We start from the raw sequence: 26,018 nt of genomic DNA, 5'->3' as shown, positions 1-26,018 counted from the left end.
CATGGCCGCTGAGCCTGCGCGTCCGGAGCCTGTGCTCCGCAACGAGAGAGGCCACAACAGTGAGAGCCCTGCGTACCAAAAAAAAAAAAAAAAAAAAAAACCCCAAAAACCTAGGAATTCAGGAAACATTTTTTTCTAAAACTTGAAACTTTGAGCAAAGTATGGAATACCACAACGATTCCCCCTTTACTCTCAATCGCAATTTCTGTACGTGACATCAATTTTCTATTCCTTTACTAGTGGAGGAGGGTCCTTCTCCCAGTGGGTCCACATTATGATGTACTCCCTTTGCAGGACAACCAGAAGAGGGTCTGGGGACTGGAAGTCAGTAAAAATGGAGGCTGTAGTACACCAGAGGGAGTGGGCCTCTTAACAATGAGGTATGAACCTGAAGGTATGGAAACCCAGACCTTAAACCTGCTTCCTGGTATTGATGTAGAGGGAAGAGACTCAAAAGGTTTACAGGGGGTTTGATCATCTGTATCACAGAACTGAGACTCTGAAATGGGGAGAGATGTAGAAGATCAGAATTCAAAGTTCTGACCAGAAAACCAGAAATGCATTGAAAAGTGAGTGGAAAATTGGTCGTGGGGAAGGGAGGGAAGGAAGCCTCTTAGGATAAATCAACATTACCTTCAATGAAATAAAGCATTTTGTAAGAATCACATCGAAAATGCAGGGAAGAGCCAAAGATGTCTGACTTTGAGGTTTTACTTTGGTAAATGGAAAATAATCATGAGATTTGTAGCTTCACTTGATTTATAGGGTCACCCAACTCTATATATTTTCCTTCAAGATGTAAGTTCTTCAACTGTGGCTCTTTCTCCTGCAGGGCTTTTGTAGGGAAGGAGGGGGTACTCCATCTCATTAAACTAGTGGGATCAGCGCAGCAAGATGGTTTGGACGTGGCAAATCCTTGGTGGAGGTGGAAAACTCCCCCCAAATCAAAAGGAGGAATAGTTTGGATAATTGTCTGCTTTAAAAATTAAAGATCCCAACTTCATCTCAGCATCACCATGACTAAATACCACCTCTCCTTTACACCATAGTTAGCTAGATGGATGGATAGATAGATAGATAGATGTATGTTCTGGAAGAAGGTTTTCCAGTGGGCAGGTTTACTTCTTGTGCATGGGAATCTTGATTAACCCTGAAGCCCAGGTGGAAAAAAACCTTTTGTGAGGACAGAGATTGGGATGGAGTTGAGAGTGAGATACAGGAGAAGATATCAGTTTACATGCTCTCCAAGATTTTGAAAAGACTAATGAACGGTTCTAACTCAACTCCTTCCATAGACCTCTCTGCCTAGTGGTTGACCAGACTGCCTTTCAGCGGCTCCGGAGGCGGTGGCCAATTTAACTTCCTGCTGACCACCGACCTGCGGTCCTGAGGTTCACGTAGTACTTTTCCAGGGCCCGTTATAAGGTTGGGGGACGGCAGAGGAACTGCTTTTGCACACATCTAGAGGCCGGGTGTAATCGGTACTTTCCCTGCTTAGGAAGCAGACAACTCTGCCCCCCTCCCTGCCTCCCTCCGACCCGTCTAGCTACTCGGGAAAACCCAGGACGAGACGCTCTGCGCCTAAAGGCTCAGCCGAAATGCATCCTGCAGTCGGGTCTCCGGCCGGAACCCTCCCCGACTCGGGGCGGCCGGAGGGGAAGGGGCGGGGGCCCGGCAGGCAGGCCAGCGGCGCGGCAGGCGCAGAGGATGCACGCGGGGGTCCTGGGCCTCTCCGCCCTGCTGCTGGCGGCCGAGCAGAGCGCGCGTGAGTGCCGGGCAGGCCACGCTCACCCCTCCGACCCATCCTGACGCCCGGGGACCCACACGCCACCCCGGCCACGGCGGCGGCCTCTCCCCGCCTGCGCCCAGCACTGCGCGCCAGTGCACGCACGGTGGCACCCCACCCGCCCAGTCCCTGGTAGATCCCCGCGAATGCACGACCCTCCCGGGGATGCGTGATTGCCCCCGAGGATGAATGCCGCACCCCTCCGCCCCCTCCCCCTTGCATGCGTGGTCCCCGTGTATCTGAGGCCCCTCCGCGTTGGATGCACGATCCTCCTCCCTCCCCCTTGCGTGCATGGTCCCCTTGTATCTGAGGCCCCTCCGCGGCGGGTGCACGATCCTACCCCCTCCCCCTCCAGCGGGTGCATGATCCTCTGCAGGAGTCGCGGCACACGTGGCCCCCCGCTTCCCTCCAGAGAGGCCTCCAGGACTCGGCAAAGTGCCGCAGGTGCCCGAGGCGCTGCACGCGGGCCTGGGGGCGCCCTGCTCTCCCCGCTATCCGGCCGGCCTGGGGGTCTGGGCGGCGGGGGAAGCCGCTTGGGGCCAGGTTGTGGTGGGACTGGGCTCCGCTTCCGCGGAGCTCTGGAGGGAGGGCCGTCTACAGCTGGACCGGAGGCGGCGGGCGCGGGGCGCGGTGGTCGCGTAGGGAGCGCTGTCCGCCGGCAGAGGCGGGGCCAGAGGGCGGAGCGGTTCAGCGCCTTTCCAGTTTGAACTTGTAACTCCTTCGGTGCCGGAGCGGAGGCCTCCGCCCGCTGCAGCCCGGCTCCCTGCAGCCGCTTCTTCCCCGCGGGGCCCCCGCAGATGGGGGGAGGGGTGGGGGAGTGGAATTAACGGGGCTTCAGCATCCAGACCCCCCAGCGTTCCTCGCCACTCCCCAGCTCGCAGGCACTTGGGGACCCCGGCGGGCTCTGGCCCTGCACTTTTTCCTGGGAGGGACCCGCGTCGGCGGGTCCCTTGTTTGAACCGCGGTCCACGAAGGCCCCCCGGGGTCGTCCCTGCCATGAGGTTTCAGAGGCGCCCAGAGGAGGTCCCACGTTGAGATCGGCTCCAGAGCTCCGGGGTCCAGCGCCGCCACTGAGCAGGGCTAAGATGAGACAGGACTCCGGGTCTCGGCACCCACCCCAGGTGGCCCCGCGGACGTGGGTTCCTCCTTCCCTCCCGTCTAGGAACGCCTGGGCCTCAGCGTTCCTCAGACTGGGCAGGGCGGTGACTGCCCCAGAGGCTTCTGGTGCCTGGGGCTCCCGGTTTGCCTTGTGTGCCGGGTGATTAGAGCAAGAGACAGAGCCTGGGCGCCAAGGAATGGCTGCCCAAGCCCTGGCTTCTCGGGGAACCTGCAGGGTTCCCGTCTGTACCTGGGGCAGCGCTCTCTTACCGCTGCAGTTCACAGCTTTACGTGTCCATAAATCCATGTTAAACTCTAACAGTGGGGAACCCAAGCAATAGTCCTGTAAGACAATTACTGTGAGTCCCGAGCACCTGCTAGTACTGGGCAGATGTAAGCACCCACGTCTGTGGCCATTCATCAGGGAGGGCAGACCCTAACCTAGATTTATCAAGCTCTTTCCATTCCCTGACCCTATCCTACAACCCTCAAAAATAAAATAAATGAAGCCGCCCCCAGAGAGGAGGTTTTACATTTTTGAGCCCATACTAAGTGCCAGGTGTTTGTGGGTTTTTTTGCACGCTGTCCTATGAGATCCAACAGTCCCTTTGTACAGCCATGGTGTCTGGGCCTTTGGGATCCTTTGGGAAGCTCTGGCCCTTTCATTCGACCTCATTCTGGTCCAGACTGCACGCGGGCTCTGCCCACTCCAGGCTAGGTGTAGCAGGCAGCACTGCTGGCTGTAGGGACACAGCGTTTGCTGGTCCCTCCCTCCTGCCTTCCACTAACCCTCTGGTCCTTCCTCTGGTCCCCAGGCCTCTGCACCGTGGTTTACTACTTCACCACAGGCCAGCTCCTCTGGGGGTGGCTGGCCCTCTCTGTGCTACTACCTGGCTTCTTGGTCCAGGGCCTGAGCTACCTTTGGTTCCGAGAAGATGGACATCAAAGTCACTGCTCGTTGGTGGTGCTACACCTCCTCCAGCTTGGCGTGTGGAAGCGGTAAGGCAGCCCCTTTCAACCCTGAAGCGTGATTTCACACGTGCGAAAGGAGGGTTCTCCTGTGCATACGTATTCCATCCTTAGGGTCACAAAAGTGCAGGCTTGGGAGAACGTTGGAAGCCACCTCTTTGAACATTTGCTCTGATATTGGTCACCTCACCGAGCCTGAACTTCCTTGAGCATCCTCAAGGAGCATCCAGAAGGAGCCGTGACCCTTCAAAAGCTTTTTCTTGACTTGGGCCAAATCCTATGTGCTCGTGTTTAATTCAGTTGGTCTCGCCTTTAGAGCCATGGAAAGTGACTCAGTTAGGGCCGGTCCATGTAAACACCTACTCCCTCACTCCAGGAGGGTGACACAGATTTAAGCAGAAGCAGCAGTGGGGTCGGCCTGGTAACATTTGCATTAAGCTTTTATTGCAAGAAGAAGCCATTTGGGTGCCAGGGCCACATTTTTCCATAAAAAGGCATCCTGGGCAGGCCTGGTGTTGAGCAGGCTTGGCTTTGGCCCACCAGTGCAGCAGGTAAGGTGTTGTTTTCCCCGGGATACCTGGATTCCTGGAGGGTCAGGGGAGATGCGGCAGTGAGCTTTACACTGGGGCAGGTTTCAGCTCTCAGCTGCCTCATAATCCCATAGAGTTGCCAGGAATTTTAAAAGGGAGAAAATTGGGAGATCAGATCGGTGATGGCCTCCGGCTCAAGAGCACATGAACTTGTAGACGCTGAGGATAGAAAGGCTCTCAGGAGTCACGGCCAAGTCTCAGATCTCGGGCTGCGCTGCTGGCTGTCCTGGGTGGTTTATGCCTTCAAGCCATGCCCAAGGCTTTCTTTGGAGACGCTGAAGTGAGTTTTCTGATTTCCCAGCTGCGTCCGAGACAGAGGGTTTGGAGACAGAGGGTACTTCTGATAAAGACATCACCCAACCACCCGAATTTCTCCGGGCCCCTCGGAGCTGGAACCCTACATCTCTAAAGGCACCAGAAGCGTTTTCAGCTACAGCAGTTTTGCCTAAAGCTGAGCCTTTGTGTTCAAGCCATGTGGTTCCTCTGAAACGATAGGACTCTGACCAGTGGGAAGAGAGCAGAGCTGGCTTTCCTGTTGGACTCGGAGGATCGGAGCCTGTACTGGGCGCTACCCACATGCGCTGACCCTTCTGTCTGCCCAACTTGGTATGAAAACCATTAAGGGCTCCGATCCTTCCAGGGACCACGTGGTACGTTATAGTCATCAAGTTTGCGACCTCAGGGACAGAGCACCTATTGAAAAAAAATGAATCAACTCTCCCCTAAGCGAACATGTCATAGCTCAAAAGAAGATTAAAGTCAGGGCCAGTCACTTGAGAGAAGCCTCCTGAATAACTGTCAGATAGATCTGTCTTCTGGAGCTCCGGGGGGACCCTTGGTCCCATTTGATCCAGTGCCTTCTTCAGAGATGGGGCAGCGTCAGGCTCACATGTATCCGCTTTCATGCTGGTGTCCAACACTGACCCCCACTCATCTTCCCCAAGTTTCTCAGATGATGCCATGAATACTAAATATATATTTCTTAAAAACTAAAATGGGTAAATGAAGAGAGACAGGAAAATTAGAAATTAGGAAAAACAACTAGTCATCTATATCTCTTCTTATTTAAAAAAAGAAGTTAGTGGGACTTCCCTGGCAGTCCAGTGTTTAAGACTGCGCTCACACTGCAGGGGACACAGGTTCGAACCCTGGTCGGGGAACTAAGATTCCATATGCTGCTCTGTGCGGCCAAAAAAAAAAAAAAAGTTAAGGTGACTAAAAATATATATGTATAATTTAAAAGGACAAAAAAAAAAAAAGCATGAAAAAAGAAAAGAAGTGAGAAGAGTCAGGAAACGGAAGGGAATGTCAGAAAAGAAGGTAACGCCAGAATGCACTCTTGCTTACGGTGAACCACAGATTTGTCTCTCAGTTTTGTAACAAGCATAAGAAGCTACATGGTTTTGCAATGCTTCTGCGATAGAAAATAAACCAAACAAATGGAAATCTGCTTCCTTAGAAGAAAACTTTGAAAGTTAAAGTAGAAAACAAGAACTCTATTCCCTATCCTGCAACCAGCTTATTGGGCTTTCACAAGGAAGACACCGGGTAATGGAGTGTCTTGTTCGCAAGACTGATGCCCAGTCAGGGCCAGCAAAGAAGCCGCTCAGAAAACTGCAGTTCAGCGAAAGCACCTGTAGGAGGAGCCAAAACAGTTCTGTTTGCCCAGCCCTAGACAAACAGCATTTAGACAGGGGTCGTAACGCAATGCAGAAGAATCTACTGACAACAAAAAACCAATTAAACGCAAACCTCATGAAGTGGCTTGTAAAAAAGGCAAGGACTTAAAACATAAACGTAGGGCTTCCCTGGTGGCGCAGTGGTTGAGAATCCGCCTGCCGATGCAGGGGACAGGGGTTTGAGCCCTGGTCCGGGAAGATCCCACATGCTGTGGTGCAACTAAGCCCGTGCGCCACAACTACTGAGCCTGCGCTCTCGAGACCGCGAGCCACAACTACTGAGCCCACGATCCGCGACTACTGAGCCCACACGCCTAGAGCCCGTGCTCCGCAACAAGAGAAGCCACTGCAATGAGAAACCCGTGCACCGCAAGGAAGAGCAGCCCCCGCTCGCAGCAACTAGAGAAAGCCCCTGGGCAGCAACGAAGACCCAACACAGCCAAAAATAAATAAATTAAAACAAAAAAACCCCACAGGGCTTCACTGGTGGCGCAGTGGTTGAGAATCTGCCTGCTAATGCAGGAGACACGGGATCGAGCCCTGGTCTGGGAGGATCCCACGTGCCGCGGAGCAACTAGGCCACAACTGCTGAGCCTGCGCGTCTGGAGCCTGTGCTCCGCAACAGGAGAGGCCACGATGGTGAGAGGCCCGCGCACCGCGATGAGGAGTGGCCCCCCGCTTGCCACAACTGGAGAAAGCCCTCGCGCAGAAACGAAGACCCAACACAGCAAAAATAAATTAATTAATTAAATAGGTACTGGAATGATTGCATAATCTAAGTTCCAGATAACAACAACAACAAAAGAAGTTCTATTCAACATCAATCTGTTTAAAAAAAAAACCCCAGGAAACAAGTGTTGGCAAGGATGTGGAGAAATTGGAACCCTTGCACACTGATGGTGGAAATGTAAAGTGGTGCAGCCACTGTGGAAAACAGAATGGCAGTTCCTCACAAAATTAAACATAGAAGTACCATATAATCCAGCAATTCCACTTCTGGGTATATATCCAAACAAGTTGAAAGCAGGGTCTGGAAGAGGTCTTTGTACACCCATGTTCCTGGCAGCATTACTTACAGTAGCCAAAACATGAAACAAACCAAGTGTCTAAACAGATGATGGATAAGCAAAATGTGGTCTGTACATACAACGGAAAAAAGGAATGAAATTCTGTAATATGCTACAACGTGGATGACTCTGGAGGACATGATGCAGTAAGCCATGCAATAAGACAAATACATAATTCCACTTACATGCGGCACCTAGAGCAGTCAAGTTCATAGAGTCAGAAAGTAGGATGGGGGGTGCCAGGGGCCGGGGGAGGAGGGAACGGGGACTTATTGTTTAATGGGGACAGAGTTTCAGTTTTACAAGATGAAAAGAGTTACAGAGGACGATGGTGGTGATGGTTGCACACCGTTATGAATTATTGCAAATTGTCAATAATCTATTCAATTATGAAATTTAAATTATTAACGTCACTGAACTGTACTTATAAAACGGTAAAGATGGTACGTTTTATGTTATGTGCATTTTACCGCAATTTTAAAAAGTTGAAAAAAATGTACAGTCCTAGCGGAAACCTCCACCGTTCACTGTCTCAGCTTTCACGTCACCATAAAGTGTTAAGATGGAGAGAAGCATCACTAATTCTTCACCTTGTGGGGCTACGATAGACTATTCCGGGGGAAGCGGATACGTTTGGTTTTTTATTTAAGCTGTTCAGTGGAGCTTGCTGAGAGACATCATTCCAAAGACCGAGTTAGTTTAATTAAACGTGTTAACAAACGTCAATTTTTAGTGCATGTTGTCCTTAGTGCAACGGGAAATCTTAGACCATCATCAACACAGCTCAATATGCTCGGTATTTATTCGTTCATGTTTACTAACCTTGTGTGACCAAAGGGACTGGAGACACGTGATTAAGGCACAGTCTGAGGCCAAATTGTGAACAAAGCTGGAACAGTGAATTAGAAGAAGAGAGATGTTCACAGGATGCTGGGAGCCCCAGGGCTTGCCACGGTGCATCTCTGGACCAGAGACGTCTTCATCACCCGAAACTCGTTAAAAATGCAAATTCTCGAGCTTCACCGGGACCCACATGGCATCACGGCAAACTCCTCATAATTCTCCAAACGCGTCTGTTTAATCAGAAATTCTAGGCCTGGGGCCGGGCAACCTGTCTTTCAACAGCCCACCTGGTGACTCTGATGGTGCTCACGTCTGGAACCGCCGTCCGGACACAGGAGCCGTCGTGGGAGGGCTGAAGAATGAGGTGGACTTGGAAGCACGTGGGAAGGGGAGGCACTTCGGACCCAGGCAACAGCAAAGCTGCTGCAGAAGGAACTGCTGGAAGTGGTGGTTTTGGAAAACTAGAAGTCTGTTTTGCTGTGAGTGTGGGGTAAGGATTTTCTGGACAAAAGCAATGTGGACGGAGACAGACTGGGCTGGACCATGAAGGAGCTTATCCACCAGGTAAGGGGTTTGAGAGCCACTGGAAAGGTTTAAGTAAAGGAGTAACCTGGTCAGATAAGGCCCTTAGAGACGGCACAGGAAAGGAACTGAGAAGGGAGAGTCCAAGGGCCAGGCAGGCGGCCAGAAATCCGGGCAGGAGCTGGTGAGTACCTGGAAGGAGAGCATCCATTCCCACCTCCGCCCTCCTCCTCCCACTCACCGCCCCGTACCTCCGCTTTCAGCTGGGCCCCCCGAAGCCCCCTAACCAGTGATCTCAGCCTGAGACCCTCCCCCTGCAGCAGGTTCCAGAAACGCGATTCGAAAACCAGGTGGATCGCATTCCCACTGGTTCTCCATTTCCCACTGGTCCAAGAGGGACACCCAACTCCTCAGCTGGGCTAGAAGAGGCTTCTGCTGCCCCAGGATGGACCGCCGTTTCAGTGGCCCTTCTCCTGCCCCGCTGGTGCCACCGTGCTCCCTCAGGCTTTGTCCCTGTCCTGAGTATGCCCGTCCCTCCTTTCCCTGAATATGTTTTCCTCTCTCCCCGGGACCCCTTCCGCCGCTCTCGTTTTCACACGTCTTTCTTCCTGCTTAAAACTTTTCACGTGTGTATGGCTTGCTTTCCACAACTGAATCTTGGGCTTCCGGAGAAGGTCTTCAATTTCGTTTGCACCCTCTGCAGTCTCCAGCAGGTGGGAGCAGCCCAATAAGGATGCACATGGAATGAATGGAGGCGGCTGGGAGGGTAGGAAGGGAGATTGGCACGTCCCCAGAATGGAGGATTCAGGACTGAAAGGGAAGCTACCGTATTCAGCTTCATATGCTTTTTTTTTTAAAAATAAATGTATTTATTTTTGGCTGCGTTGGGTCTTCGTTGCTGCACGCAGGCTTTCTCTAGTTGCGGCGAGCGGGGGCTACTCTTCGTTGCGGTGCGCGGTCTTCTCATTGCGGTGGCTTCTCTTGTTGCAGAGCACGGGCTCTAGGCGCGCCGGCTCAGTAGTTGTGGCTCGCGGGCTCTAGAGCTCAGGCTCAGTAGTTGTGGCGCACGGGCTCAGTAGTTGTGGCTCGTGGGCTCTAGAGCTCAGGCTCAGTAGTTGTGACACATGGGCTTAGCTGCTCCTCGGCATATGGCATCCTCTGGGACCAGGGCTCGAACCCGTGTCCCCTGCCTTGGCAGGTGGATTCTTAACCACTGCGCCACCAGGGAAGCCCCATATGCTTTTTCTTAACATTATACTTGGGTCAGAGATCACGGCTTCAAAGACTCAGTAAGAAATCAGTTCACTCCAGGATCCAAATCATGAAAGAGGAAAGCTGTCTTTCTTAAGTGTCTTTCCTGGGCCCTGTGTACCCTGAACAAAGCCATTTCAAAGAGGACCCCCTTCTGCTCTGGCCGTAGAAATGTTGGCCGGAGATCAGAGGTGGGGGCGTTCGGGGTAACTTGAAAGGCGCACTCAGCTCTCTTTCAGGAGTCGGTAAATTAAAACGATTCCTAGTTTTTCTGAACTTGGACAGGACAGAAGTTCGCAATTGCACATGGACTTGGCAGGCATGGCAGCCCCTGCTGCAGGCAGGTGTAGGGATCACTGGGTTCCTGCTTCTGGGCGCGTGAGTGGGAAACTGCTGTGAAAACCCGAAGTCCCCAGAGCCCACACGTGCCTGGGGAACAGTGTCCTTTTTATACGTGCACGACCCTCCTGGGGGCGCAGGACAGCGACCCATGGCACCTCCAGGTGGCTTTCATAAGATGGAAGCATCAGAAAGGTTTCTAGGGTGGGTTTTGGGGGAAGTAGAATGAAACAGGCACATTTCCTCCTTTTTCTTCTCTTGCACTGACTCCCTTTCCTGGATGTGTGTCCCTGCAGCCAGGGCAGCCCGTCCTTGCACACCCCACGATGGTGCCCTGCCCTTCCCGCTGTCTAGCAGATGTGGATTAATTCCCATCCCAAGAGGCCCTGGGGCCAGGGAGGTAGTTCAGGGTTAGCTCTAAACTATGAAGGGCTCAGAGAGAGCCCACAGCAAACCTGTGTGATCCAGGCTCCCGGCCTAGCACCCCTTCCACGTGTGGCCAGAGTGTGTTCCGCTGGCCGGGCCTTGCTGGGCAAGGTCACCTGCTGCAGCACTTGGGTCAGACGTGCCACCTTCACTCTGGAGTCAGAGCTCAGGGCCTTGGGGTGTAGATGCGATCAGTTAACCCCTGGAAAGCTATCGATCTCTATGCGATAAGCCAGAGAAGGGGGTTCCTGTTTAAGCTATCACGGTGTGGTTCTGAGTCCTGGGCTCTCCTGTTCCTTAGGCACTGGGACGCCGTGGCCCCTGTTCTCCGGAAGGAAGGGGAGGCCTCCGCCTGGGGCCAGCTGCGGATGCAGGAGGCCGACCTGTCGGCCCTGCGCCTCCTGGAAGCCCTGCTGCAGGTCGGGCCCCACCTGCTGCTTCAAACATACGTCTTTCTCACCTCGGACTTCACTGGTATCGTGCCGGGTGAGTGTCTCCTACCACTGACCTCAGACCGTCCGACTTCTCAAGGCGGACAGAAGGAAACCCCTTATTTAGCAAAACCCGGCAACCTAAGATTTCCTGTTTGGGAGAATTAGGGCAGCCCAAGGGAATGGTTAATACTGGCTTTTGTTTGGGGCGATGAGTTCCCGGGGGTCTGCTTCCTTCATGGGGCTCAGTCCATGGGACAGAAATAGTCAGATGACCCTGAAAGCACCTTGGGAAGGTACCGTGTGCTGCCTCTTGCGAAATCAGTGTGTCTGTTTCTCCCGGGGCTAACTGTGCAAGTCTGAGCCTCGTACCTCGAGAGCCATGGGAACAGAGCAACTCGGGCCCCAGCAAACGTGCGTCTTCTGCTGGCTCTCCCTCCAGGGTGCAGGCTCTCTCCTATGGGCTGGAACCATTGCATGTCCTGGTCTCATTTCTCTGATTAAACCTCCTTTATGTGGATTGAACGGCAAAGCAGGCTCTCTCCTATGGGCTGGAACCATTGCATGTCCTGGTCTCATTTCTCTGATTAAACCTCCTTTATGTGGATCGAACGGCAAAGTGCGTTTGGGATGAAATAGCATGTTCAGAGCCGTTAGGAGCTGCTTCGTCATAAACCAGAGGTGCTGGAGGAGCAGTGACTGGGATGCTTTTCTTAAAGGGTGAACACGGAGAGCCCAGCCCACCTGAGGGGACAAGCACCCATCTGTTAAGCAGAGGAAAGCTCTCCTGCACGCCCTCACTTCTTCAGAGCGGAGAAAGACGTGCGTGTTTGCACGGAGGTGACGATGCCCTCTGAGAAGTCAGATTTTGTTAAGGGTTAACGTCCTGTAAATACTAGGTTGTCCTGTGCGCTTCGCTTCCAGGGATGAGTGCGCTGTGCTCCTGGTCTGTGCTGTCCTGGGCCCTGGTGTGCTATGCTCGTGCCATGGGCGCCATGAAGCCGGGTCACCTCTCCATGCCGTGGACGGCCCTCGGCTGCCAGCTGCTCTGGAGGATGGGCATGGTGGGAGCCCGCGTTCTGAGTCTGGTTCTGTTCTTCCAAGTTTACCGCGTCTGGGTTCTGGTTGTTGCAGGTGAGCTGAGCGTACGTTCCGACTATCTATTGGGGCCTGACAAACCACCCCGAACTTAATGCCTTACAAGAACCATTAATGGGGCTTCCCTGGTGGTGCAGTGGTTGAGAGTCCGCCTGCCGATGCAGGGGACGCGGGTTCGTGCCCCGGTCTGGGAAGATCCCACGTGCCGCGGAGCAGCTGGGCCCGTGAGCCGTGGCCTCTGAGCCTGCGCGTCCGAAGCCTGTGCTCCGCAATGGAAGAGGCCACAACAGTGAGAGGCCCGCGAACCGCAAAAAAAAAAAAAAAAAAAAAAAAAAAATATATATATATATATATATATAACCATCACGTTTGTTTTAGAAATTGTTGTGCATTTTTTGTTACCAGAGTCTAAAGATGGGTTTTTGGGTTTTCTAACATAAGAATGTGATAGTTCCTTCTATTTATTGAGCACTTATATTGAGCACAATATAACTCATTTATTATAATTATTAAATGTTTTTAAATTATAAAATATTTGCTAAAATTACAGATGATAATGTAGCAGACCACGATGTAGTTTTCACCTAAAACCGACGTAGACTTAACTTTCTTATTCAATCTTTTACTTAATCGTACTTTGCATGTGTCTATAAAAACGAATCAATAGGGCTTCCCTGGTGGCGCAGTGGGTGAGAGTCCGCCTGCCGATGCAGGGGACACGGGTTCATTCCCCGGTCCGGGAAGATCCCACATGCCGTGGAGCGGCTGGGCCCGTGAGCCATGGCCGCTGCGCCTGCGCGTCTGGAGCCTGTGCTCCACAACGGGAGAAGCCACAACAGTGAGAGGCCCAAGTACCACAAAAAAAAAAAAAAAAAAAAAAAAAGAACCATTCATGATCAACAGCCCCGGTTCTGAGGGCTGACTGGACTCCGCTGGGGGTTTCTTGCCTGGGGCAGGGCGTCCTCGCACCATCGCAGTAGGTTAGCAGGTGTCTGGATTCATAGGGAGGCTCCACTGGGCTGGCTGTACAGACGTCTGGCACCCAGGGCTCCTCCGCCCTTTCTCTTCGGCAAAGTCATCTGGATTCGGACATGTCAGCTGAGCATTCCAAGAGAAAGGGGGTGGAATGGCCCGGAACTGGATCAGCATGGCTTCTGCTGCATTCTGCCTGGCAAAGCGGTCTCGGCCAGCCCAAGTTCAAGAATGTGGAGGAACAGATTCAGCCCACGAGTGTCCAGGGAGAGGAGGAATGCATGCAGGGTCTCTTTGGAGAAACGCGCCCGCAGCTCAGACAGCCCAGCGCTCACAGGACCAGCCAGCCCCAGAGCGCAGCTTTAGCTGCTGTGAGGGCTCCACATTCTGTGTCATGGGCTGAAAATCCTTAGTAAAACTGACACTTAGACAGGAGGGAGGCACAGGGTCCCACGTGCCCTGACGCAAGTCAGAAACGTGCAGTACATACTGTGCTGTTACTCATAGCCTCCCAAAGCCCTCCATGTTATTCAAATGCTGAGTTTTAGCCGTCTTCTCTGTTTCAAACAGGACATCTCCACTGAATCCAAAGCCCCCCTCAGCCCTCAGTCTAGCCGCACCTGGTTTGACCAGTGATGACAGGGAGTCTGCCTGATAATGCAGGATGCCTGCAGGGGGCCTGTGTGGCCCTGCCCAGAGAGGAATCTCTTCCGGTCATCAGGGAACACCCTCTACAAGAAGGAACAAGAAGCACTGAGAGATATTTAGACTTGAGCCTAGAACAAGCACGGATACATTTATTGGCAGAAAGCAGAAATCTATGAAAGAAATTGTGTTCCTAAAGAGACATTAGCTTTTTTTAAATTCGTTTTTTAAAAAAATTTCTGTTCAAATGCCAGTATGACATTATTCCTCCTAAACTATAGGAACAAATATCACAGCTGGACTGCATACAGATCTTGCCTTTGGATGTGGAGGGTTTTAGCCCTTCGAGCAGGGATTAAAAAACAGTGAGCAATCAGTTTTGTCACTGCCTCTTTAAACACTTTCTGGAACTAAAAAGGCCTAAGTACGCAATATTTAGTGAGTGTTACTGAAGCTAGTTTTTGTTTGCTTATCCCCAAATTAGGTCAGCTACCCTTTATGAGGATCAAGTGAGATAATACTTGCAAAAATAAAAAGTGTGGGTTTTCTGTGACCCTTGAATCTCTTCTGGGTTTTCGTTTGTTCTCTTGGGTGCCGAGTCAGATGCAGTCAGAACAGAGAGGAGGGCTACAAGCCCTGGTTTCCGAGTTCCTGCCCTACCCCCTCCCCACCCCCTCCCTCAGCACCCCCCACCCCGAGGACCCTGACTTCCGAGGCCGCTCTCTGCAGGTGCCCACTGGCTGGTGATGACGTTCTGGCTCGTGGCTCAGCAGAGTGACATCGTGGACAGCACCTGCCGCTGGAGGCTGTTCAACCTGCTCATGGGTGCCGTGTACATCCTCTGCTACCTCGACTTCTGAGACAGCCCTTCCCGAAGCCGGATGGCCACGTTCTACACGGCAAGTGGTGATGACGGTTTTGTTTAATCCCAGCTTTTACTGTATACGTAGAATGTGTGCGTGCATGCGTGTGTGTGTGTGTGCACTTGTGAACACATATCTATTAAGAAGGAATAGCTTAATTTTAGGAAAAAATCTAAAGGGCATTATAGTCTTGAACAGAGATGATGGGCTCTGAAAATAGCAACCTGACGTCCAGTCGTTTCCACGTAGTTACTGTGGCAAGGATCGTGGCGCCTTTGGCAATGTTTTTCAGCCACTCTCTAGGTCAGCCCATCTGATAAATACGATCACAGTTCTATTCTGTGTCATATACGCGATGCCCTTATTAATCAGCTCAGTCACTGAGTTACAGCTGCGGTCCTAGATAGTGTGAAACACACAAAGATGACGTAATGCCTGTCTGCGGGCCGCTTCTGGTCCCATGGAGGAGATAAGCTTCCACCCAAACAAGTTTTAAAAAGAGGCAGAAGGTGGACAAATGCTGGCAGAGAAAGCAGCGTCTGAATTCCACAGAAGTGTCACTTCCCACTGGGATGAGCGGGGACACTTCTGATGAGAAGGGGGAAGTTGAACTGCATTGCAAACGGCAAAGGAGAGAGGACCAGCCGGGGCTTCGGAGCACAGGCTCTGGAATCAGACGGGCTTACGTGGGACCCTGGCTATGCCATTAACTGCCACCAAATGATGTGGCCAAGAATTTAAACTCTCCGGACCTATTTTTTCATCAGCACATCAGGACATAGCCATCCACCTCTCGGTGTCCCTGTGACAGTGATGTAAGACCTACCTGCTTTTCAGGGTCCCTGGGAAGATTAAATAATAAACAACTTGGGCTGAAATAACCAGCAAATAGTGGCTGTTACTAATACAAAAAGTTGAAGAGACTTTCAGGGGTGCAGGCGCTCCAGGATGGAGGGGGTAACAAAGAGAAGAGCCCGGAGGTGCAGCTCCTGTCTAGCAGCAGGTGGGCAGCGTTGGTCACCTCCTGGTTTTAGGAGAGCGCCGTAGAGCTTGGTGACCCCATAGGCCACGGGGCCCACAGACCAAAGAGGACCTGTGATGCTGAACGAGTCACAGAGCCCCACCAAGCCTCAGTTTCCACATCTGGAAACCGGGAGTAACAAGGCCCATCTCACTGCGGGGGGGGGTGAGGGCTGAGTGTGTGGCGGGGCCCCGCCCGCATGCGCCGTGAATAAACCTGAGGGTCACTTCTCCATCGTCCGTTCGCCGGAGCAATGTGTTCACGTGTCGATGCCCATGGGCGCCCTGAGAAGCAGTACTACGTAAGGAGACGTTTCACAGTTGCTGCTTTTCTTTCTTTGTTTTTGTCACGTTCATACCCCTTGTGCCAGGAGTTCTGGGGGCTGTTACATAAGGAAGGGAAACAAATGCTTAATTCTTTGCAGCTGTCCTAGTCACCGGACCACTGAGTTCAGAGTGATTGAAGAGGAAAAGACAGAACTTCGACGCTACGGAAGTTTCAAGTGTGGAGTGGCAAAGACGCAGAAGCACACTGAAGGCCACGGGGTGCGGGGAGGCCATAGGAGAGCCAGTGTGGACGGTACCGAGTTAAACACACCCGGACGCCAGTCGACGGCGATGAAAACAGACTCTATTAAGTCAGTCGCAACAAGGAAAGGGGTCCAGCGTGGACTGACCCCGACCTCATTTTGTGCAGAGGCGACTGTATATTTTAAAGGGAGAATGGTGTGGGACAGCGTGGGCTCCAGCGGAGTCGGGGAGTAAAGGGGTGTGGTCAGCGCGACCTCACCATCTGGGGTGTTAGTTGGCGCTTTCGGGATGAGAAACACACTTCCCGTCTCTGTCGTGAAGAGTGTTCACACACCTTAGAGCAAGGAGCTCACAGGCTGGGAGAGTCGTCTCCTGGGATGTGTGGGTTTCAGAGAGATGGTCCTCAGGTCCTGGAGAAGACAGCTCTGGGTGGTAAAAGATGTACATTTCAAAGGGACAGAGAAAGGATTTATAATCACAGACTTTCTGAGGTAACGCCCCCTAAGAGGAGGTTCAGGGCCTATCTGCCTGTGACCAGATGTTGGCTGGAATGAACGGTAAGTTCTCCTGGCAGCCCTGAGCTTTCTTAAGCAGGGACTTAACTGCAGCTGGGGTCATCGTGCTAGGGGTGCAGCCTTGAGCTGTTAGAAACTATGGTAGTGTTGCTTCGGGTCTCTTAATGTGCAGAGGTGGGCAAAATTGTTTCCGCTACGAGTCTGCAGTTTTTATAGGCCAAGGCTGAGGCCTCGTCCAGAAGAGGGCTTAGGGGAGCCTGTCTGAGTCGTTTGGTCAAGAAGAGGGTCTTAGTCAGTGGAAAGTCATTGCATTTGTCAGCGTTCTCCAGACAAACAGAACCAATGGGATGTGTATGGATGCATAAGAGCAGATTTGTTATAGGAATTCGCTCATGCAATTATGGAAGCTGAGAAGTCCCACGGTCTGCCAGCCACAAGCTGGAGAACCAGGGAAGCCCGTGGTAATTTAGTCCAAGTCCAGAAGACCAAGAACCAGGAGGTCGGTGTCCAAGGACAGGAGAAGATGGATGTCTCAGCTCAAGAAGAGAAGGAGAATTCCCTCTTCCTCTCTTTTGTTCTATTCGGACCCTCAACAGATTGGACGGAGCCCACCTGCACGGGTGAAGGTGATCTTTACTCAGACTACTGATTCAAATGCTAATCTCTTCCCGACCTCATGGACACACCCAGAAGGAATGTGTTACCAGCATCTGAGCATCCCTTGACCCCGTCAAGTAGACACATAACATCAACAGTCACAGCCCTTTAGGGGGCAGCCTGTAGGAAGGTGACCCTGGACCGGAGAGTCAGGACACACTGTCAAGAGGACCGCTGCGTTGTCAAGGAGTGGACACTCGACGCTGGGTGGAGGTGGGGCTGTTTCCAGGTGTGTTAGGGAAGATGACAAGGCCTGATGTGCAGGTGAAACGGGTCACCCCGACAATGATGGGGAAGAGAGACTGCAGTAGAACCCTGACAGGAAGTAGCAAGTTAAGAACTGTGAAATGGCAGTAAGGACGGGAAAAAGGAGATGGATTTTTTTTTTTCCCACAGTCTGCACCACCAGTTTTTTTGTTTTGTTTTGTTTAGACATAAACAAACTTAAGAGTTTGTATATGTCAAGAGGGCCAGACAGCTGATGAGATGTGGTTGATTTAAGGAGAGAGAGTACCTCTAAGTTTTGCAGGCTGGGCTGCTGGGCGGTGCCGTTTAGAACCGAAATAACACCTGCTGGACCCTTGAAACACAGCTACCCAGAGCCTAAGGCACGGGGAGGTGGGTATTCTTAGGATTTTTAAGCAGCGCCTAATATCATTTTTTATTCTCTCCTTATTTGACCTTTCTAGAGTTAAAATGATGCCGGTGAACGGCTGTGGCAAACCTTGGAAGACTTTTAGCATAATAGTATGACAATTCAGGGTTTTAAAAAAATGTCTCCTACACAGTGTTTAAATACATCATCTTTGAATTACATCCCGTTTATTTACTTATTTTAAGAAATATACTTTGTATTATATTGATATGTTTTATATTAAAATATTTTTATATTTAAAATTATTGGCTTTGGAAACCTTAGCTAATAAGCCCGCCTGGACGGGAGGTACGGAGAGCCTTCTGTAAGAGCTGCCCTTATTTCAGGCCCGGGAGGAAGGCTCCCTGTTCGGCCAGCAAGAGTACCTTCCCTGCTGCCACCTGGTGGCCAGGGGCCAGATTTACCTTTAAAGAGGTAAATATTCGAAAAAAAGATTCTGAAGTTGTTACGAAAGTGTGTTGAGTGTGGCTTACTGGAATTCAGTGTCACTGTGAGCTCTGCAGATACTTTTAATTATTGCACGGTAAAGCCAACAGGTGCATACAGTTAATTTAACATGAGAATGTGAGCATATAAAGTAGGAAATAAAAGTCGCTCTCAGCCCCACCTGACTCACCGAAGGGAATCCCCCAAGCCTCGTGAGCTGTGCCCTTACATGTCCTGTGCGTTTATGATTCTGCAGACATTTTAATGAGCTGTACTGAGAACAGGGAGAACACCCCGTTGCTAGAGAGGCTCACTCGACCCTGACCCTGCTTCCAGGAGGGCCCCGTGGGCCCGAGGACAGAGCCCCCAGCCCTGAAGGGAGCTGCGGCAGATCGCAGGACGGGAGCGTCCCGAGGCCGCCTGCACCCGACCAAGTGTGCTGACTCTCCTTCTGGTGCCCTAGGTCATGCTGCTTGAGAACACCGTCCTCGTGCTGCTGGCCACGGATTTTCTCCAGGGAGTGTCGCGGACCAGCCTGTGGACGGTAGCCGGAGTCTTGTCTGGATTTCTGATCGGTAAGACCCCACATCTCCTTCCTAGCCCCTCCCTCCCTACCCCAACTTGCTTCTTTACAATAAGCGCCCTCCAAGGGTAGGAAACGGTGCTCAGAAGCAGCTGGATGGAGACCAGGGAAGCTCCCTGCCCTGCGGGCGGCAAGGCCGCTCCCATAGGGGCACAAGAAACAGGATCAGCCTCCGTCTGCCTTGCTTGGCTGTGCTCAGAGGAACTGCTGGTGGGGCAGGGGCTGCCTCGGGGGTGGGACCCTCTCTGGTGCGCTGGCAGGGGTCAAGGACGTAAGCTCCCGCTCTTTTCCCAGCATCGAGGCACTGGGTGCGGAGAGGGCAGAGCAGGGGCCTTCCTGGCTCTACACACGTGCGGTGTCTCGACGTGAACCCTAGGAGAGGGGCTGAGCTCCCCCCAGCCTGGGGTGAGGCAAAGGCGAGGTTAAGCGATGCCGCGAGGTCAGGCGGTCTGGGAGTGGCAGAGCCACGGGGCCTGGCGGTTTAAGATGATCGGTTACGTCTCGTGATGAGGGAACGGCTCCAAGGTCCACGCTGTGCCCACCACGCTAACCCGGCTTAGCAGATCGGGTGTGAGCTCCTCTCCTGCACTTGGAAAATAACAGAAGACGCACCCCTGCTGTCGGCCTCCTCCCCGCACTCCTGCCCCTGCACGCGCTGGCCCGGCGATGGCGGCGCCCTCATTCTGCAGCATTTGCCAGAGCTTCCAGGACAACACCTGAATGTTCCACGCGGGTCCTTGCGCTTCTGAAACACGGTCCAGGGCAGAGGCTTCTCCTGCTGTTCGCAACAACTCGGGGCCCGAGCTCCCGTGCACCCCAAGGCCTTGCCTCTGGCCACCCACGTCCCGGGGGGAGCGCGTGGGGGTCGGGGCACCACCGGGCAGCCCTGACCCCTGACGCAGGAGGATGGGTGGCGGGGAGTAGGGTCCTTTTACTGGCCAGCAGCCAGGGCTTGGACTGGCCCGTCGGGGTAGCACTGACCAGGGAGAGGAAACGCCCCGGAGCTTCCAGCGTTTGGAGACGTGACTCTTCCAGGGACGGAGCAGATTCATAAACGTGGCCGTAAAACAAGTATTTGAGGGCCACGAACCAGAGGTGGCTTTTAAGCTCGACCCCCTCCGTTGTCAGGAACCAAGGCTCGTTAGAGATGCCGGTGGCCAAGTCAGCCCTTCTTTTTCAAATTAAACTTTTACCTTTGAGATGATTGAAGTTTTCAGAAATAATACAGAGATCTCCACATCAATAACTGTTTTTTAAAAAGCATTTTAAAGAGTGTAAAGTGAGAATTGATGCAAGGACGGCTAATGTGGCTGGAGATGCATGAAAATAATTCACCGAGAAGATAACTTGAGAGTCGGATCTAGGAGGATGGATGGAAGGTATTATAGTAAAGAACAGGGGAAATTTTCAAAACTGTGCATGAAAGAGAGAGTAAAGAATAGAAGGAAGGAAGGAAAGAAGGAAGAAAGGACGGGTAGCAGGGAGGGAGGGAGGGGAAAGAAAGAACGCAGAGAGATCCCTGCATCCCTCCCCAGTCCCCCCAGTGGTGGCTTCCCGCAAAACTACAAGAACATCAGAACCAGGATGTTGACGTGACACATTCAACATGCAGAGAGAACTCTTCCGTGGCCATAAGGACCCTTCTGTTACTCTTTTAAAAGCATATCCACTTCCTCTTATCTCCACCTCCTCTGTAAGCCCCGGTGACCGCTAACCTGTCCTCCATTTCTATGATTTGGTCACTGCAACGATGTCATGCAACTGGAATTGTACAATGTGTGGCTTTGGGCATTGGTTTGGTTCACTGAGCGCCATTCCCCGGCAGTTCTTCTGAGCCCTCGTGTGTATCAATATCCCTTCCTTTGTTGCTGAGGACTGGTCCGTGGTGTGGATGAAGCTCATTGTGCCAACCATTTGCCTATCGTAGGACAGCTGGTTGGTCCTTTTTAAAATAATAATATCTATGCCAGGCGCCAGGGTGCAGGAAAGTGCCCGGGGTGCCCAGGCATGAAGCGGCCGGGCTCTCTCACATGGCAGCTCCCAGCACTGCTCGAGCCATCTTTCCTGGGGGCGTGGGCACTGTGACACCTGGGATGAAGGGACGGTGAAGCTGGGCAACCCAACCACTCATTCGGATTTTCCGGTTCTCACTGAGTCCTGTGAGCACAGCGGGGGTGGACGTAAAAAGGTCCCCCCCCGGCCAATCTGCTTCACGCTCCAGTTGGAAAAGAGATGTCGGACACCATTCCTAAAATGTGTGGGGCTCCTGGGGCAGCCTGAACTGATTCCCCTGTGGTGCTGCAGGGAGTCCTCGGTGGGAACATGGGGCGTGAATTATAGTCAGCAGAGCACAGGCTATACAGCAGCAACTCTGGCTGCCGTCTTGAGCTCCCTTGATAAGCATTTATTGAGTACCTACTGCATGCCAGCCTGGGGCCGCAACCAGGAACCAGGTGAAACACGCTGCCTCAAGGAAAGTCTACCTTCGCTGAACACATGTACCTGGGACTTGCAGGATGGGGGGGAAGGGGGTCAGCTCCCATTTCTTGGCCTCGGGTGGCTCACTGTAGAAGGAGAGTGACAATACCTCCCTCACGCTGGCTGTGAGAACTTGGAACAACGTATAGAAACGGCCGGAGCCGTGCCCCCTGCAGAAACAACACTCGGTCACATCCCATAGGAATTCTGTCTCCATTCCCCCGAAGGTACCCTGAGAGGATGCGAGGGGACGTCTGTTAGGCTCCTTCTAGCTCCATCCTTGCTGCGATTTACTGGCCCCTCTGATGCTCTCCCCCCTCCTTCCCCGCCTATGTCAGGTTTCATGCTGTTTATACCCAGCGCCCTGAAACCAGGCGCTTGGTCCGGTACAACAGGAAGCTGGAAATAACGTGGGAGGATTACTGGAAAGCTCTGTTAAATGAATTATTGCCGTAGCCAACACTTCTGATCAAAATAAATGAACCTGGCAACAATGTGATTGAGATGTTTATGCACGAAGGAAGTATTGTTGCTGCTCATGGAAATTCCTTGATACGAGGTTTTTGATGGTATGTTTAACCTCTGCTTGGGTCTTGTTTTCGAAATGATTCCTTACCTCCCCCTCCCCTCGCTTTGGAATCCATCAACCGGTGAGTAGATGGTTGGATTCTGAGTATCTGACCCAGTCTTCTGAGAGTAAAATGATCATTTCTACCGAACCTCTCTGTCTCTCTCTCTCTCACACACATCTAGAGGACTCAGTTAGAGCATCCCTCAAGGAAGAAGCCATAGAATCCACAGGACTTAGACTTTGTTCTTAGATTTTCAAATGTAGACACAGTTGCAGCTTATGGGAGCTGGAGAAGACTTAAATTCCCCCCAGATATCCGGTTCTGATGCTCCAACGAGTCCTGTTTTGGATCCCAAGTTGTACGACTCCACTCAGAATTCCAGAACCTGGAGTTCTGCAAACCACAGCGAGGACGCAGGACTTCAAGGAAGATAACCTTGTACTCTTGTTCTTCTTTTTCAGGCAGCGTCTCGCTGGTCATTTATTACAGCCTGCTACACCCTAAATCCACAGACATCTGGCAGGGCTTTGTAAGGAAGTCCTGTGGCATTGCAGGGGGTGATAAAGCAGAGGGAGACTCTCCTCCCCGGGCCTCGGGGCCAGCTGGTGAGGGGCCGGAGAGCCTGGGGACCTGCCAAGAGGAAAGTGATGTGCTAACAAGCCTGGGGAAGCCCCCCAGCCCACAGTGGGGTCCCCCACAGGCTGGGATGGAAAGCCAGATGGCTGGGGAGGCCTCTTTCCTCAGCCATCACCACTGGCTGTTGGTGAAACTTGCCCTGAAAACGGGAAATGTGTCAAAGATCAACGCACTCCTTGGAGAAGACAATCCTGGCTTCTTTTGTTCCCTTCCATGGGGGTTGAGCCAACACTGCAACCAGGAGAGGAAGCCCCCGTCCTCCCAGCAAGAGCCCCCATCGTCACCCCGCAAACCCCTAACCTCAGAGGAAGGCTCTGAGCTTCGAGTTGTCCCCAGAGCAGAGGCTGACGAAACTTCAAATTACGTCTCTTTTGCCAGCGATAGTCGTGACAAAACTCCTGCCCAGAAGCCGTCAGCTATGCAGCAGGAGGGCAGCCCGAAGGAGGGAGACGGGGCTGCTTCTGGGGTGCAGGGGAGGGGTGCAGGTTGGTGGCTGGGTGGAGGGGAAGGACAGGAGAGCTCCACACTCTACTTCAGTGCCACCACTGAAGGGGCCATGTCCTCACACCAAGACGGTGGGAGGGCAACTCTGACGACGTCCCTCTCTGGGAGGAGATTGGGGGAGGGCAGCCTTGCCCGGCCTGCCTCACCTCTGCCGGCCACCAAGCCTTTTCCCGCCACCATGGCCAACATCAGCCCGATCTTAGGCACCGGCCCAGGTAGAAGCTTCCATCCTAGTGGCAGAGCCCTGGGTGGCTCAGGGCATGGGGGTCAGCAGGAATCCACGAGGGACCAGAACCATTCTGCCACTGATGGCACACAGATGCCATGGCCGAAGGTGAGCCCGAGGCCCTCTGTGGAGCCCTGCCTCACGTCCACCCCCAAGTCTGAGTCCACCCACAGGGACAGCAGCTGGAGGGAAAGGCTGAAGACCGAGACAAGTTTCTTCATCTGACCACAGTCACTGTGAGATAAAGCAACAGACCAGCTAATCAAGCTGGTCATTGGCGTCGGGATAGGAGGAATCCCGCTTCTGACACCTACACCCTTGTGTACATCACATCCCCTCTGGACTTCTGTCCACACAGCTAGAGAATGAGAGAACCAGATTAGATTAGATAAGATCCCCTGCAAACACCACATGCCACACATATACACAGGAGTCATTCTCTAACACAGTGTAGAAGGTGGTAGGGATAAAGCTTCCAATCAAAATTGACTGCTGGGCTTCCCTGGTGGCACAGTGGTTGGGAGTCCACCTGCCGATGCAGGGGACACAGGTTCGTGCCCCGGTCCGGGAAGATCCCACATGCCGCGGAGCGGCTGAGCCCGTGAGCCATGGCCGCTGGGCCTGCGCATCCGGAGCCTGTGCTCCACAACGGGAGAGGCCACAACAGTGAGAGGCCCGCGTACGGCAAAAAAAAAAAACGGAAAACAAAATGTGACTGCTTCCATTTACAAACTCTATGATCCTTTTGTGTCTTCCACTGTGGTTCCTAGGAAACTCAAAGGTAAAACCCAGAGTCCTATTTTGTTCTGGGTTTTCATGATACACCAAGCTCCTGACACTGGTTATTAATCCAGTTTTTTAAAATGTATTTTAACTGCATTATTTTATGAAATTCCTTGGTAAACTTCAGGACATCTCAGGCCTCTGCCCAGTGGAAGGAGAGCCAGAGAAAAACCAGAGCTGGACAGAGTTAAAGTGGTGAAAACAGATTTCATTCAGGAGCTATTGCAATAGAGAAAGAGACCTCAGTATAAAACCAGCACAACTCTGAACTCATCGTGGACAAGTAGGGGTTTATAGCCAAGGAGCAGGTGGATCTTAGTGGATGGAAATTACTAAGAAGAAGCATCGGGGTAAAGGGGGATTCTGGCTAAACTGACCTAACAGATTCTCTCTGAAGGCAGGCCAGGAAGGTCAGACATCACCTGTGGGCTGGAAAGGGGTGAGGAACCTGATCAGATATGGAAGGTAATCAGATACGGAGGGTGAGGGTTTCTGGTTAAACTTGACTTAACAGAATTCCTGCTAAAGTTGGACAATGCAGGGAGGAACGTGGAAGTAAACTTGGTTGAAAAGTTCAAGGGAGCCTGAGCAGGGCTTGGTCAAGGAGAGACTCTGTCAGGAGGACGTGGAGAATGGCATCGGTGGCTCTGACCAGGGCAGGAGAAGAGCCTTGTCTGACCAGGACGTCTGGCCTTTCCCTTCCACGCCAAAGGCTCACCAGGAACTGCAGGCTCACTGCAACCTTGAGAAAATGGTTATGGGATGAAGCATCTACATTGCTCCTTGTCTGAATCTCCATGGCCGGGACCCTCGGAGCACAAGGGTGACATCTGGAGATGACAGTGCCAGTGACCACTGGGAACCCACTGAACTTGAACCAGTTGGGTTTATGACATCACAGCGAGGGAGAATGCACCCACGGGGCGTCTCAGGACGAGGCTGTGAGGGAGGACGGAGGATGGGGACAGTGGGGGGTGAAATTGGAGAGGACCTCAGGCAGCCGGGGCTCGCTCTGGATTGGGTGCAATTCTGTGACTGAGTCTCACAGTCATTCTCACCTGCAGAGAGGGCGGACCAGCGTGAGAAGGAAGCCCTATTTGATAACAGCAGCCATTGCCCCTTTGGGTAGAAGGGGGTGTGGGATGCGAGGTGACCTTGCTTTTGTCTCTATCACCATTTCCACGTGGCCTCTTCTGAGGATCTTCTGCGAGAGCCTCTGTGTCCAACAGAACACATGGCCTGGCTGGGAGCATCAGATGAGTTCCCAGATGTCAGGGGCTGCTCTTTTCCCCCTCAATATTAGTAGTAGCTGAATAGCTGTCTGTTAGGCTAAGTATCATTATGTCAGATCTATCCTATTGATGTTACTGCTTCAGTAAGTGGCCTTCACCCAGAACTTCAAAAGTGTCTGCTACCCCCATGGTACTTACTCTAAGGGCGTTTATCTTATATTTGCTGTCACACCTGCTTTTCTTAATTTTTTTTTTTACGGCTACCTCACTCCCTTCTTCTCCCATGAAGCTACATAGGAGGCAACAAAAGGACTCCTAGTATCCTTCAGTGCTACAGACTGTCTGCACATCGCCTCCAGGCCATTGACACAAAAGAGGGAAAGCCGGCTGGCTGGCCAGCACCTGCAGGACATTAGGGTCGGTTTCCATGAACGTTTCTATAATGATTTTTCCCCCCTTGCGGCAGCCCATTTTCTTCAGCTGTTTGCCTGGTGAGGCCTGGCTGACGGACAGCTCACAGCAAACTCTCAGTGAAGACGCGTAAGTGGAATTGCAATTCTAGATTTTTCTGAATGACTAGGGATTTTACGTCTCATAAGCAGAGCATCTTAATAACCATTT

The 26,018-nt window shown here is 52.3% G+C and overlaps 1 protein-coding gene across 1 annotated transcript; it reads left to right on the top strand.

The window, feature by feature from the left end:
- Positions 1–1,707: 1,707 nt before the first annotated feature.
- On the top strand, positions 1,708–23,607 carry XKR5 (XK related 5). Its single transcript, XM_065900027.1, is given in 7 exon segments — positions 1,708–1,765; positions 3,700–3,883; positions 10,872–11,056; positions 11,926–12,135; positions 14,446–14,615; positions 18,847–18,958; positions 22,478–23,607. Coding segments are annotated over 7 exon segments (2,049 nt in total).
- The last annotated feature ends 2,411 nt before the right edge of the window (positions 23,608–26,018 follow it).

Source organism: Phocoena phocoena, chromosome 21 (genome assembly GCF_963924675.1).
Source record: "Phocoena phocoena chromosome 21, mPhoPho1.1, whole genome shotgun sequence".
Taxonomy (NCBI): domain Eukaryota; kingdom Metazoa; phylum Chordata; class Mammalia; order Artiodactyla; family Phocoenidae; genus Phocoena; species Phocoena phocoena.
The sequence above is the reverse complement of the archived record's forward strand: the minus strand, read 5'-3'. Positions and strand labels throughout refer to the sequence as shown.